Source organism: Salvia miltiorrhiza, chromosome 8 (assembly GCF_028751815.1).
Source record: "Salvia miltiorrhiza cultivar Shanhuang (shh) chromosome 8, IMPLAD_Smil_shh, whole genome shotgun sequence".
Lineage (NCBI taxonomy): Eukaryota > Viridiplantae > Streptophyta > Magnoliopsida > Lamiales > Lamiaceae > Salvia > Salvia miltiorrhiza.
Window position 1 is genome coordinate 10,054,339 of NC_080394.1, and position 13,657 is coordinate 10,067,995.

Here is a 13,657-nt window from a genome sequence, read left to right on the forward strand (position 1 = left end):
GGCGAGGGACAGGGAGTTCAGGGGTGGGGCGAGAGGGAGAGAGCAGAGGCCAGGGTGAGGGAGGTCGGGGGCGGCGACCGACGCCAGCGCTGGTGTCGCCTGATACTCGCCGGAGAAGAAGGGGGGGAGGGGAGGTCCGCCGCGGTGAGGTAGAGAGAGAGGAGTGAGACGAAATGATGCCGATAGGTTAAATTAAAGAAGGATTAAGACTTAAGTTAATGAACTTAATTAAGCCAAATAATTACCTTATTTGGAAAGTGGCCACTTTTAATGGGACACCCAAAAAGGAAATGTGGCCACTTTTATTGGGACGGAGGGAGTATTATATTGTAGTTGTAAACTATAATGTGGACATCTAATTAATTTCATGCAGTTTGCTTCTCTACAGAAACACAATATTACTAATAGTGGTTTGCAAGAAAAGTAATACAAAAACCAAAGGTATTGAAGTCAGACAAAAACCAAAGGTATTATCATCATTTTGTGATCTTCTTAATACTTGATACGACTGTCTTTGCAAAAATATGCAGGTGTTAATTATGATAATTTACTTATTTAGGTGGAAAATATCAAATATATATGTTAACTTTGTGACGTTATATCTTAATGAAAAAATTTAAGCTTTAGGAAATAAATCTGAACTGAGATCATACTAGATATTACCATATATATATTACCTTTATGATCAATTCACAAGGTAGATCTAAAAGAAAAATATATATAGTCTTCATTACATTGATACCGTACGTAGATTACAATTAGGTATTGGTTGCTTCCAAACCTTAAATTAATCAAATTCACACTCGCACTAATATACAAACTCAGAATAATTTCCCTAAAAAAATACAAAGACCATTATATTATAGGTATTATTGATCCTTGCGCTCCACTTCATATATACATTCAACAATTTTACTCCTAATAGAAATCCACAACTTAATTTCTTCCAATATATATTTGCTCCTTCCACTCATTATACACACACACATACACATACACTAATCATGGAAGACGATAGCAACGCTCCCCGGTGGAATATGAGAGCGAAGCGTTCCAAGCGACCTCCGCCGCCGCTGCAGCACGATGATGAAATTGCCGCCGCGGAAGCCCTAATTCTGCTTGCTAACTCCGGCGGCGGCTTCTGTGCGACGGCGATCGACTCCGCTTCAACAACCATTCCTCCCAAGAAGCATGAAGAAGTCTCTGACTCCGCCGTGATCGCCAAGAAGCAAGAAGCGGCCTCTCCCGATACGCCTCTACCGCCGCCATCCTACCATTGTTGGTTGTGCAGTAGGGTTTTCCAATCGTCCCAAGCACTCGGCGGACACATGACCAGCCACCGCCTCAAGATTTCGGACGATAAAGACCGCTGCAACTCCGCCGCCGCGAGCGCAAGGATTCACGAATGTTCCTGCTGCCATCAGACGTTCGCGACCGGTCAGGCTTTGGGCGGTCACAAGCGGAAGCACTACGATGGACCCACGCTCGCCAGAAAACTCCCCTCAACTTCCGTCAACCGCCTTGCCGGGGATAGTGGCGGAGAGAGCTCCGACGCCGCCGGCGCCACCAGCCACGCCAGACCAATCATCGACTTGAACCTGCCGCCGTCTCCAGATCATATATAGAATTATTGGTTGAACCCTAATTTTGCTATATATATTTGAAGTTTCATAATTAAATTAAATTGGCTCATTCTTTTTTAGTTGTGTAATAGGTGTAATAATATTAACACCGATACTGTTGTTTCTCGGTTTTGTATATATATCCTATTCGAAAAAAGTACATTCTCAAGATGAAACTTAATAGTTTTTTGTTAGTTCTTAGATCTTGGTGTTCGTTTCAAGTTTTATCCATTTAAATTAAAAAGGGTAGTTAATTCGTTTAGATTTATCCATTAATGAACCAGATACACACTTTTATATCCATGTCGAACCCTAAAAATTAACAATATGGAAAATTTCATCGCAACATGATATAGATTTTTTTTTTTTTTGAGACCACAACATGATATAGATTTAAAGGCCAAATTCAACTATCGTACGTATATGGCGGTGTAGTATATGTGACGGAACACACACATATGTATAGAGAAAGGTGCATTGAGAATGTTAAGTGTGTTAAGAATTGATAATGCGTCAGAACTCTCTCGAACAAGTTAATAGCACTAATTTTTAATTACTAACAATAAAAACTGCAACTAACACAGTGTAATTGTAGCACAAACAATAAACAGAGTATATCGTATCCATACGGGCTTGCACAAATAGTAAGCAAAGTATATCGTATCCATACAGGCTTGAACAAGTCAATAATTTTTATTAGCAATAAAAATTATAACTAACACAGTGTAATTGTAGCACAAACAGTAAGCATAGTATATCATATCCATACGGGCTGACAAGCTAAAACGCAATGAATAATTCAGTTGAAATACAATAGTTAGGCAAATATAAATATTATGGTGAATATCTAAAACTAAACTCAAATAATGAAAATAAATAAAATCAAATAATAAAAATTCAAAAATAAAAAGAATGATCCTAGAGAATGCAATTACGTTAATTGAATCTACACAATTAATCTATTAATCCAAATTACCAGTTTATCACACACTCTCGCTAGAGCAATTTATGATAGTTTATTTTTAAATTCTCTATATATCTCGACTAGGTTTCAAGAAAAATTACTAACTCCAAAAGGCATATAAAATTAGCTTTCTATGATCCACCTAACTCTGTTAGGTCTCAAAGTTAAAATTATATCACACATTCCTGAATTGGCTAAACAATTATCTAACTGAATAACTAAACATACAAAATATTGATAAGGTAATTAATTCTCAAGAAATCGGGTATCAGGAATTTTAAATCAGAAACCAAAAGGCAAAATGGTATATATTCAATTAACAATATGCAAAGCCTATAATCAGATTAGAAAACTAGTCTGTCATAATCATATAAACAAAAATAAATAAATAAATAAATTGAAAATACTAAATTAAATAAAATCCGAAATGAAATCAATGTGACAAATTTGAATCTTCGATCAATCTTATAGAAATATGATCAAAGCTCTATGAAATAAGAAAGCAATAAATCCTAAAGCTAGAAATCTGAAAGTATTAATGTGGAACCCTTAATAGGTCAACAAAATGACTTATTTATAGGTTCAGGGGAAAAATTCAGTACAAAAATCGGATGAAACAGATAAAAAAAATCTGAAAACTAGTAAAATTAAATCGTGGATTTTGGGCGACCAACCCTTGCCACTCGCCTAAATTGCTCTGCATTTGTTAAGGATATAGGTGATTGCCGAAGTGATAGCCGATCTTGTGCACACATACAAAGTTTTCGATGATCGCTGATCTTCTTCATCAGTTTTTCATGTTTTCGGCGATCGCCATTTTCCTTATCTTTTTTCCGTCTTTGATTCGTTTCTCCTCTATTTTCAGGCTCGTTTCTCTTCATTCTCGCCTCTTGGATGTACTTCATCAATATTATTGCTCCAAAGTATTTATTCCTGCACAAATAAATTATTTGTTTGTTCACGTTTAATTATGTGAGGCGTTTAAGAATTTGTTATTGTTAAGTGTCATTTGTCTTGAAAATACTTTTTGGTATAATGCGTATGTCAAATTAATCCTTGATGTATGTCATGCACCATATGTTTTAGGGGTAATATGTATTTTATATTATCTGTGAATTCTATTAAATATTAATGCTGAATGAAGTTGGTTTTGGATGAGTTAGTTATTCATAATGATGTTATATATTCATTAAAAATCTCTATACTATTTGCAACTCTATGTCTGCAAATATACATGCTATGTGCATTGAATATGATGTGTTCGCAAAATTATTAATTTGTGCACAAGTATATAGGTGAGTCAAGAATTTTTTATTGTTAAGTGTCATTTATGTGGCATAAACTTTTTTGTAATGCGTATGTTAGATCCCTGATGTATGTTATGCACCATATTTTACTGTTAATGATGAATATGAAGTATCACTATAAAAAATCAGGAGATCAGTGACAGAATTTGATCCGTAGCTAAACATGAAAATTCCGTCGCTAAAATCAATTAACGATGGATCAGCGACGGAAATAGCGACGGAAACGTGATCTGTCATAGGCTCTAGCGACGGAAAATTCCGTTGCTGGCCTAATTGTCGTCTTTTGGTTGTATTGTCTTAAATACAGATTAGCGACGAAATTTGTCTGTCGCTATTAGCAACATAATTTATTCCGTCGCAGATTAAAGACAGACTAACAACAGAATTGTCGTCGCTAATTTAATGGTTGTCGTTTGGTTGTGCGTCTTTAGCTGCGGACTAACGACGGAATTTTCCATCGCTACCAGCGACAGAATTGGTTCCGTCGCATATTTAGTTCAAATTTTTCGTCACTAGTCCGTCGCTGAGAGGGACATATTTTGTAATGTTTTCTTGTTTATATTAATTAACCTATTAACACAATATTACAACCTATTAAACCACAAAGATTCACATTCACGTTAATTCATAGAAATCTAACAAAACACAAAATGTTCGATTTCCAACACCACATGTTCAATCTCCAACACCACACGTTCAAATCTAATAAAGTTTAAATTATTTTCCTATCAACATCCAAACACAAAGCGAATCAAGAGGAAAATGGTCCATGACCTCTATCGCTATCTAGCTTCGATAGAAATCGCTGAAGAAGCTCCGATTGGGCTTGTAGCTGAGCCTGAAACTCTGCTTGAATCTATACTTGTGCCTCGTCTCGCGCCCTCAACTCAGCTTGCATAATTTCCTCGTATTGTCGGCGCTCCTGTCTCTCTGACTCTAGCAAATCCTGCATCTCTGTCATCTTCTGCTGAGCAGTGGAATCCAATTGGGAAGTCGCTGCAGAATCAGTACTCGATGAACCACCTATATAGCAATGTGCAAGAGAACCAGCACCAAACAATCTTTTCTTAATTCGTGGGCTGGACAAGACTTTTCAAGATCTCATTCCTATCCACCTCCGACACCTCATCTGTGCCGGGAACAGGCTGGCTCAATGTATCAACACGTTCATTCACCTTCATCTACAATATAATTCATCATTAAGCATTTTATTAAAAAAGCTAGTTAAAATCAATTGTGAAAATACTTACTCCAATAGCACGAGACTTCGCATCTGTATAATCACTAGATTTTGTGACGTGAAACCTTTCGAATACGTCGAGCTGGACCTCCTCTAGGGTGACTCCTTTCTCTTTAGCCTATGCATTTTAGACACACAAAGTTAAACTTTTTAATTAAGTGGAGTTTATTAAACTAGAAAGTGATTACCATTTTCATAGCCTAATCCAAAGCACATCTTGAGCCACCTCTATGCTTTACGATCCCCATCCCTACTCTATCTGGTTCTGACATCCTATTACCTCGCGCCTTTTCTGTTTTTGCTTTCACATCATCTCGATCCCAATACCTTTTCCAACTTTTCCACTCTCTTTCAAGAATGAATGGAGGTGGTTTCTCATTGTTTTTGCACTTCTTGATCTTATGAATAAGATCCTTGTATCTGTCCCTTGCCCTCGTGTACCATTTTTGGTACAGAACATCTTCACTCAAGTCAGTCCAGTAGAAATATTTCTACAAAAAATACAATATTTAAACATTATTAGTTTCCAAACAAGTAAATGTTAAAATATAAATTTCCATATTTAGTTATACTCCTTCTGGTCATCTGACACTAACTTCCAACTGAAGCCATGATGATTCATTATTACTCGATAGAATGACTCAGTAATCGCATGAGAAATCTCGTGTGATGGACATAATACCCTGCAATTGACATTATAACGGTTAATACATTAATAAAATACAAGTAAAATTGAAATATAAGTAAAAATTGAAATACAATAGATAATATACCCCTAATTATCGTCAACTCCTTCATCCCAGCCCTAGATAGTGATGTCTCGCTAGTTGAGCCAGCCTCTCCTCCACCTCATGATAATCCTCCCACCGATACGCTAATGCCACCACCCTCTGATGATGATGAATGCTGCAGGTCAGTCCTCCAACCAACTGTGGCTGCACTCCGTCCTCTATTAGCCATCTAAAAGTAAATAAAAAAAAATGCATAAGTAAACACATTGTATAAAAAACTTATATTGATAAGTTAAAAAAGAATGAGCCTCAATCCTACAAGATAATATCACAATAATTTGCTGGAATATTGGGGAAAAGATAACACGGTTATTGAAGACATAACAAAACCTCTGAAGCCTAAAACTGGGCTGTTACTAGGCATAAGTTATCATCATAACTTATATGTAAAATTTCTAATTAAATATATCATGGCTTATTGTACTCCAGAACAAAGAAACTAATAGTATTATATTAAAAGAAGACAGATTAAATGTAAATAATTCTAACCCTAATCATCATCGTCGTAATCAGAATCACTTAAAATATCATTATCTTCTTGCTCGGACAACTCATCATCTTCGACTAATTGATCATCATCATCTTCTTCTTCTATGTCTATCAAAGTACCATCAGGATGGACTAATGTTGTGTCATCATCCATAATTGGATTTGTAATTGAAGGCAATTCATCCTCTTGAAATGGTGGAGGTACTATTAGATCAGAGACTTCCCCATTAGATCTAGCTTTAATTTTGCAAACTTCCCACCAGTCATTAGTACACTGTTTTAAACTCGGATATGGACAATAATACACTTGGATAGTTTGGTGGGCTAAGAAACGGTTCATACTTGTTGTACCTTCGCGTATGGTTTATAGAAACTGACTTATAGTCAGGATGCACTAATGTCCCCGATCGTAATAGATCAAACCACTCATATTTGAACATTGTTATGGTCTTAATTGGTAGCCTAGGATATTCTAACTCACAAACATCCAATAATCGACCATAAAAATCGACTTCATCCTTGTTGTCTGTACCATAAGTCTCACCCTTAATGTATACTCCACTATTCATTGTTACTCTTAGTGTCCCACGTTCCAAAGTGTGAAATTTATATCCATTCACATAATTAATATTTCTTATTTTGAGTTACGGAATATTTCTGTCGTTGAATTTTAATTATTTAATTATTTAATATTCCTTATTTTTGGCTACGAAATAATTTCGTTGTTAGTTTTAAATTATTTAAATAATTAATATTTCTTACTTTTAGCTACGGAATTAATCCGTAGTAAAATTTAGTGACGGAAAATCTGTAGCTAATTCCGTAGTAAATTCGATGCAAATACCGTCGTTAATTAATAGCCGAAAATATAGGTCGTTGTTGGTATGTAGCTAATCCCGTCGTATTTTTATGATCGTTAATTCCGTCGCTGTTTAGCTTCTTTTTTTTGTAGTGTATATGTTTTTTGATTGGTAAGTTATTCATATTCATGTTGAATTTATATTATTCATTAAAAATCTGTGTGCGCTGTTTGCAATTTTATGTGCACTTCAAGAAATGACGATTGTGAATCCCAGAATAACAAGGCTAATTACATCCACGAATAAAAACACCAAGAAACTGCAAGAACTGAATGAATTAAGCACAGAAAGAATATACCACACACTTAGTGAAAATAGATAGATAGAATATATGATGGGATCTGGATATTGTGAATTAGACCCACATTAAAAAATTATGTTTTGCAGCTTTCAAAATGTTGTTTTCAAGTTATCCACTACCCTTAATAGAAAAAGACTTTATTGTCTTTTATTTATATATATATATATATATATATATATATATTAAAGACTTTATTTTCGTTTATGTATTAGTGCTAGTTGGTATGTGGTCTTTTCTGGAGTGTCTTTTCCCTTTTCATACTTTTTTTCTTTTCTTTTATAAATTGTTGAACTATATTTTTTTTTTTTTGAGGAAAATAATTGTTGAATTATTAATAAAGGTATCTGTATATTGATTTGGATGACACTATTTAGTTCAAAGAAAGTGGGGACCAATCGGTGATCAACTTTTATATTATTCTTTAAATAACAAATTAAACTTGTATATATTAGTCAATTGGACGCAAATAGTGCTGTTATATAATTCATGCACATGGTAACCCAGAAAAAAGTTTCGATAAATATGCGACTTTTCCGTCTACTTCATATTTGATGACAGCTCAGACGTTAATCAGTCGTCTTTAATTTAAAAACATTAATAAATAGTATAACATCTTTCTTTCTTGCAATTCAATTGTCGATTCTAATTTAGCGAATCCTCTCTTTTTGTTTGTCAATCAACTCCATCCCTTCTTTCAAAAGAGCCGGTAGAGTTAATTTGTCAAAAGAGTGTGCATGTGTGGGCCTCAATAATTGCCTCTTCTTAGTACTTATCTGATTTTTGATTTGATACTCAGTATACTTTTTTTTTTTTAATAAAATTCATCCCATCACCAATGCTAAAAAAGCAAAATTGAGATCCAAAACCAATGCTAAAACACACCGGAATAGGAAACAAATTTGAGATTCAAAACCAAAACCTAACTTGGATCATCTCAATAAGTCCTCGTGACAAGATATATACTACTTAACTAGCTATAACAATTTCTTCAATTAAAAAAAGCAAAATTGATCAGATCCAAAACTAAAACCTAACTTTGATCTTCGCAATTAAATCTTCGTAACAAGTATATATACTTAATTATGACAATTTCTTCAACTAAAAAGAACGACATGCATTTCCTTTGTTTTTTGTTTTTGTGCGGATTGGGACATTTTCTTGAACATCTGAATATATTTATATATCTTGTATCATTACATTTATTTCCATAAAATAAAATGCATAGACAGATGATCTGCAACATCGGAGATAATGAAAAGGTAAATTGCAACAAATTATAAGAAATGACCACTTATCAATTAATATTGTAAACATTACATTGTCGTCCAACTTATTTGATGCAACACCCACGAAATCAAGAAGAATACAACCCCCACTGTCACTTCCAACAATTAATTTATTGAATATCTTAGTGCAACAAATAACAAATAGTATATCACTGCATCAAAAGATTGAAAAAAGAAAAGAAAAAAAAACAAACAAACAAATTTAGCAATCTCTTTGATGAAACACACCCGTTTTAATGATGAGCAGGTTCGGCATGATGAGCATGGTGACCTGCGGCAGCTGGAACCATGATAGGCTTCTTCTTTTTCTTGGCTAAGCAGAAGAGGCCGACTGCTATGAAAGCAAGGAAGAACAATCCACCTAAAGAAACACACACCGCAATCACGGTGGTGTGGTTGTTGCCGCCACCTCCGCCATTAGGAGGCGGTGTAAGAATAGTATTTGAGGGCGGCGAAAATGGAGTGAGGGAGTTGGGAGCTGGTGGATATACTGGGGCTCCCGGATAGTATGGTGGATAGGCCGGCATTCCTGGTGGTGTTATCGGATGATAAGGCTTTGGTCCCGGCGCCCATTTTGGTGGTGCCGCCGGCCCACGTGGCGGTGTCGCCGGGCCGTTTGGCGGATAATGAGGTGCATGAGGCTTGGCCGGAACACCGGGTTTTGGTGATGGTGACGGTGGATGATGTGATGAACCTGGCGGCGATTTTGGTGGTGCCGCTGGGCCGCTTGGTGGTGATTTTGGCGGATAATGAGGTGCATGCGGCTTCGGAGGCTTGGCCGGAACACTGGGTTTTGGTGATGGTGACGGCGGATAATGTGATGAACCTGGTGGCGATTTTGGGGGTGCCGCCGGGCCGTTTGGTGGATAATGAGGTGTCTGTGGCTTCGGAGGCTTGGCCGGAACACCGGGTTTTGGTGATGGTGATGGCGGCGAATCTGGCGGAGGCGCGGGGTTGGTTGGCGGATAATGAGGTGTTGCCGGAACACTAGGTTTTGGTGCTGGTGAGGGTGGGTGGTGATGTGGTGGTGTTTTGGGTGGATATGCTGGTTTTTCCGGCGGATGAGAAGGTGTTTCGGATTTGGGTGGTGGCGGTGGACACTTTGATGAAGGTGGCGGCGATTTTGGTGGTGCGGCCGGGGTGTGTGGGGGCTTTGTAGGAACGCTAGGCTTTGGTGCTGGTGCCGGTGCTGGTGGCGCCGAGGGCTTGTGATGGTGGTGGTGGTGGTGGTGGTGGTGTGGTGGGTGATTATGAGACGGCGCCGGAGAAGGGGCGGTGGGTGGTTTGTGGTGGCCGCAGTGCTTTTTATCTTGGCATCGTGGAGAATGCGGAGGCGGAGGGTTGCATGGAGGAGGTGGAGGTGGAGGGTTGCATGGAGGAGATGGTGGTGGTGGCGGCGGCGGAGGGGGGCTGCATGGAGGAGATGGTGGAGGTGGTGGTGGAGAAGAGTATGGATAAGCCATCTTATTCATACTTCTGAGCGAAGCCATTTTGTTTGGTCTTTTTTCCCCTTTTGGGGTTGTGTGTGTGTGTTTATATAATCGTAGTGGCGTTGGTTTGTGCATCAATTAATTGATTGATTAATGTAATAATTATTAGCAACTTCCATGTTCATAATCTTATATTTGCTCGACGAAAATGCTTTAGTCAAAAGTTAAGAAATCTTAATCATCACAGTAACGCAAATATTATTGTGAGTGTAGGGTGGGGACATAACGTAGTACTTTTCTAGTTTATATAAATATTGTCTACACTTCGATAAATTTGAGGGGGTTCAATGGGTTGAAACATCATCACTTTTTGGTCTAGTTTAAAATTTGACACCATCTTCAAAATTATGCATCACTTTTTTTTTGAGGAAAAGACACGTTTAGCCAAATTCACATAGTTAGAGACTTATATAGCCACAAGGTTTAAAGTAAGACTTTAGTAACCAAAAGCCAATCAAATGACCAAACAGCCCTTCGTCAATAATCATGCTTAATTAATACATGCAAATCACGATTAAACCAAATTTTATTAAACTGTTTTGCTTAAAGGTACGTGGCGTTGTCTCACAGTCCAGACCCAGATCACAAAGTAATCTATCGGGCACGAGGAAAGTTTCCAGCCGATATACCATTCAAGTTCAATTAGTAAATTATTTTAACAGTTTAACATTTAATCAGGCCCAACATGCTTCCGTAACACTTCAAAATAATTCTTAAATTAAACCAACATTATACCTTTGTCGACTGGTCTTCTTCAGGAGTCGGTTTTTGTTGCTTTTTACGGCTCGTCTGCCTCCCCGGCACGCACCAACCACACACTCGCAAGTTATGGTTACAACCCTTCTCCTTCACTAAGTGCCGACTAAATACTTTGTTGGAAAAATAAAGAAAATATTTTTACTCAACCCGGAATAGTTGGACTAAAACTAAGCGTTTATAGAGGAATTATATAATAATTAATTTATTTCATAAAATAATCCCCAAAGGAGGAGACTAACTTGTTTAGCTACTCATAGTAGCTAATACTTGTGTACATAAAATTAAAAAGAAACTAAACTAAAACGAAAAACTTTGAAAACAAGAATTTAAAAAAATACAAAAGATAATTTCTAGAGAGAGGAAGTGGTGTGTGAAAATGTTGTGAATTTTTCGATGTCCCTCCTTCTCTCCAGCACTTGTGATTTTATAGAGGTCTGATATCCTCTATTATTGCTTGGTGGTTGGCCTCGGATGCCATCCTCGTGGCCAGCTTGCTTGAAATTGACAGCCACATTCTCTTGTTGGCCATTATTGCCGACACTTGTTGGTGTTGTCACATGTGCTGGGCCCTTGCTTTATCGCTTTGTGATAATGCTGGTAGGGGCCGGCTTCTTTCTTTCCACTCACATTTGTCCTGGAGCGCTGAGTGGTCCTCCTGTCATTCCACCCACTTTTGTCGTTTCTTTTGTGGGTGCGATCCTTGCTGTGAATCACATGATTCACTCTGCTCTGTCGGCCACCTTACTTTTTTGGTGCCCGAGGGGTCCTCCCCTTTGGAGTCTGATGCTTGTCGTGTTCATCAGACCGGAACCTCCTTCTGTCTGGTTTCGGGAAGAAACCTTTGCCGAATTCTGGTTCCTTCTACGACGAACATTGGTCGCAGATTTTCTCGATCCACTGGCCCGAATGAGCCATGTTGCAGAATTTGCGACGAGTTTCTTTGCTCCCCGCAATCTTGTTGTCCCAAATCGTTTGCCTCTTTTTCTCGAAAGATTTTTCGGCAAACTCAGTTGTTGTCCCTGTCATTGTGTTTACCAGGAACGTTCCCAGATCTGAACTCTGAAAGAATTTAAACCTGGACTTCATTTTGTCCATCTCTGTTAGACAGACCCAAAGACCCCATGCTCGTCTCGTGGAGATTTGATCCTCCGTAAATGTTGAGGCGATTGGAACTTGAAAATCAGGAACTTTGATTCGGTTCAAGGCTCCTGTATCCGGTCTCCGAAGCTTAATGAAATGGAAAGCTTCATAGACTCCTTTTCCGACAGGTTCTGGTGCTGCGCTGAAGAAGTACAGTTCCAGAACGTCTCCCCGTTTAAGGGACTCGTTGTTCTCCCAGGCTTCAAACACCGTTCTCTGGATCCACTTGGGTAGACCCTTGATTTCGTTGAAGGCTAGAGCAGTGGTATAAACTGAGGCCAAAGCCCCAAACTCATACCATTCCTTGATGTGGTCTGGATTAGCTCCCGGAGTTGTCCAGATCCTAGGGTATCTCCCTGCAACATCAACCCGGCAATTTCCCGGATTAATGCCCTTTCTCGTGATGAGTTTCTCCCATCTGTCTTGATAAATCTGCCAAGAAGGAGAAATATCAACAAAATTAGTATCAATCCTAAGTTGGCCAGTCATCGGCCTAAGATTGATCTCTCCCTCTTTTACCCCAGAGGTGGTGGGTTGACATGTTGATTCAGGGAGTGACCCCTTAACAACATCTTTTCCTCGAGCGTCCGGCTGTAAAGCCATTCTCTCAGGACTTGTGCTAGGGGTACTTGAATCCCCTGCTACAGGTAATCCGCCCTGTACGGAAAGCATTGCTTTAGCCCGGTTTTCACGGACAACGCGCAAGAGCGGCTTGCTGAGTACTTCCTGAAGATTGAACATCTTCATGAAGCAATCATCGATTTGGTTGGATACTTGGGCTTCGTCAGCCGCTTGTATCTTTCCAGCTTGTTTAGTGTGTAGTACACACTTCTGCCATTCTTGTTGTAGCAGCTCTAGACTTGCAAAGAGCTGCCCCTGTATTGCCTCGATGGCCTCCACTTCAGGGAGCTCCATCCCTTGTAAGGAAATCTGCAAGAACATTCTGATCAGATTTCAAAACGACAATATCATAATCATAATATTGACATTCGGCTTGCCATCTAAGCAATCTAGATTTTTCAGGCTTAGATTCAATCTTTTTTGTTAAGAAAGCTTTAACGTTAGTGTTATCTACTTTCAAAACAAATTTCTTAGCAAGTAAGAAAAGCTGCCATTTTTTAAACGCTTTTCGCACTGCAAAGAATTCCTTCTCGTTGATGTGCCATCGCACAGCTTCGTCGTCGGAGAAAAGACCGCTACAGTATCTGCAAGGTTCTTCTCCATAAGGGGTGATCTTTGTGAGTACGGCTGCCCACCAGAAATCACTCGCATCTGTATAGAGGACTAAGTCATCCTCGTCTTGTGGTATTGAAAGCTTCGGGAGATTTTTGCAAATCTCTTTCAACTTCTTCATACCCTCCCGATGTTCCTCCTTCCAAATGAACGGAACATCTTTCTTCAGTAGTGG

At 38.4% G+C, this 13,657-nt stretch overlaps 2 protein-coding genes across 2 annotated transcripts; one reads left to right on the forward strand and one right to left on the reverse strand.

Moving 5' to 3' along the window:
* Positions 1 to 872: 872 nt before the first annotated feature.
* LOC131000908 (zinc finger protein AZF3-like) lies at positions 873 to 1,785 on the forward strand. The gene has a single exon (XM_057927052.1). It carries the CDS (start codon positions 1,005 to 1,007, stop codon positions 1,623 to 1,625), a length of 621 nt encoding a protein of 206 aa, XP_057783035.1. The 5' UTR covers positions 873 to 1,004; the 3' UTR covers positions 1,626 to 1,785.
* Positions 1,786 to 8,848: 7,063 nt separating this feature from the next.
* On the reverse strand, positions 8,849 to 10,447 carry LOC131000852 (uncharacterized). The gene has a single exon (XM_057926971.1). The coding sequence runs from the start codon at positions 10,423 to 10,425 to the stop codon at positions 9,094 to 9,096; it is 1,332 nt and encodes a 443-aa protein (XP_057782954.1). The 5' UTR covers positions 10,426 to 10,447; the 3' UTR covers positions 8,849 to 9,093.
* Between the last annotated feature and the right edge of the window lie 3,210 nt (positions 10,448 to 13,657).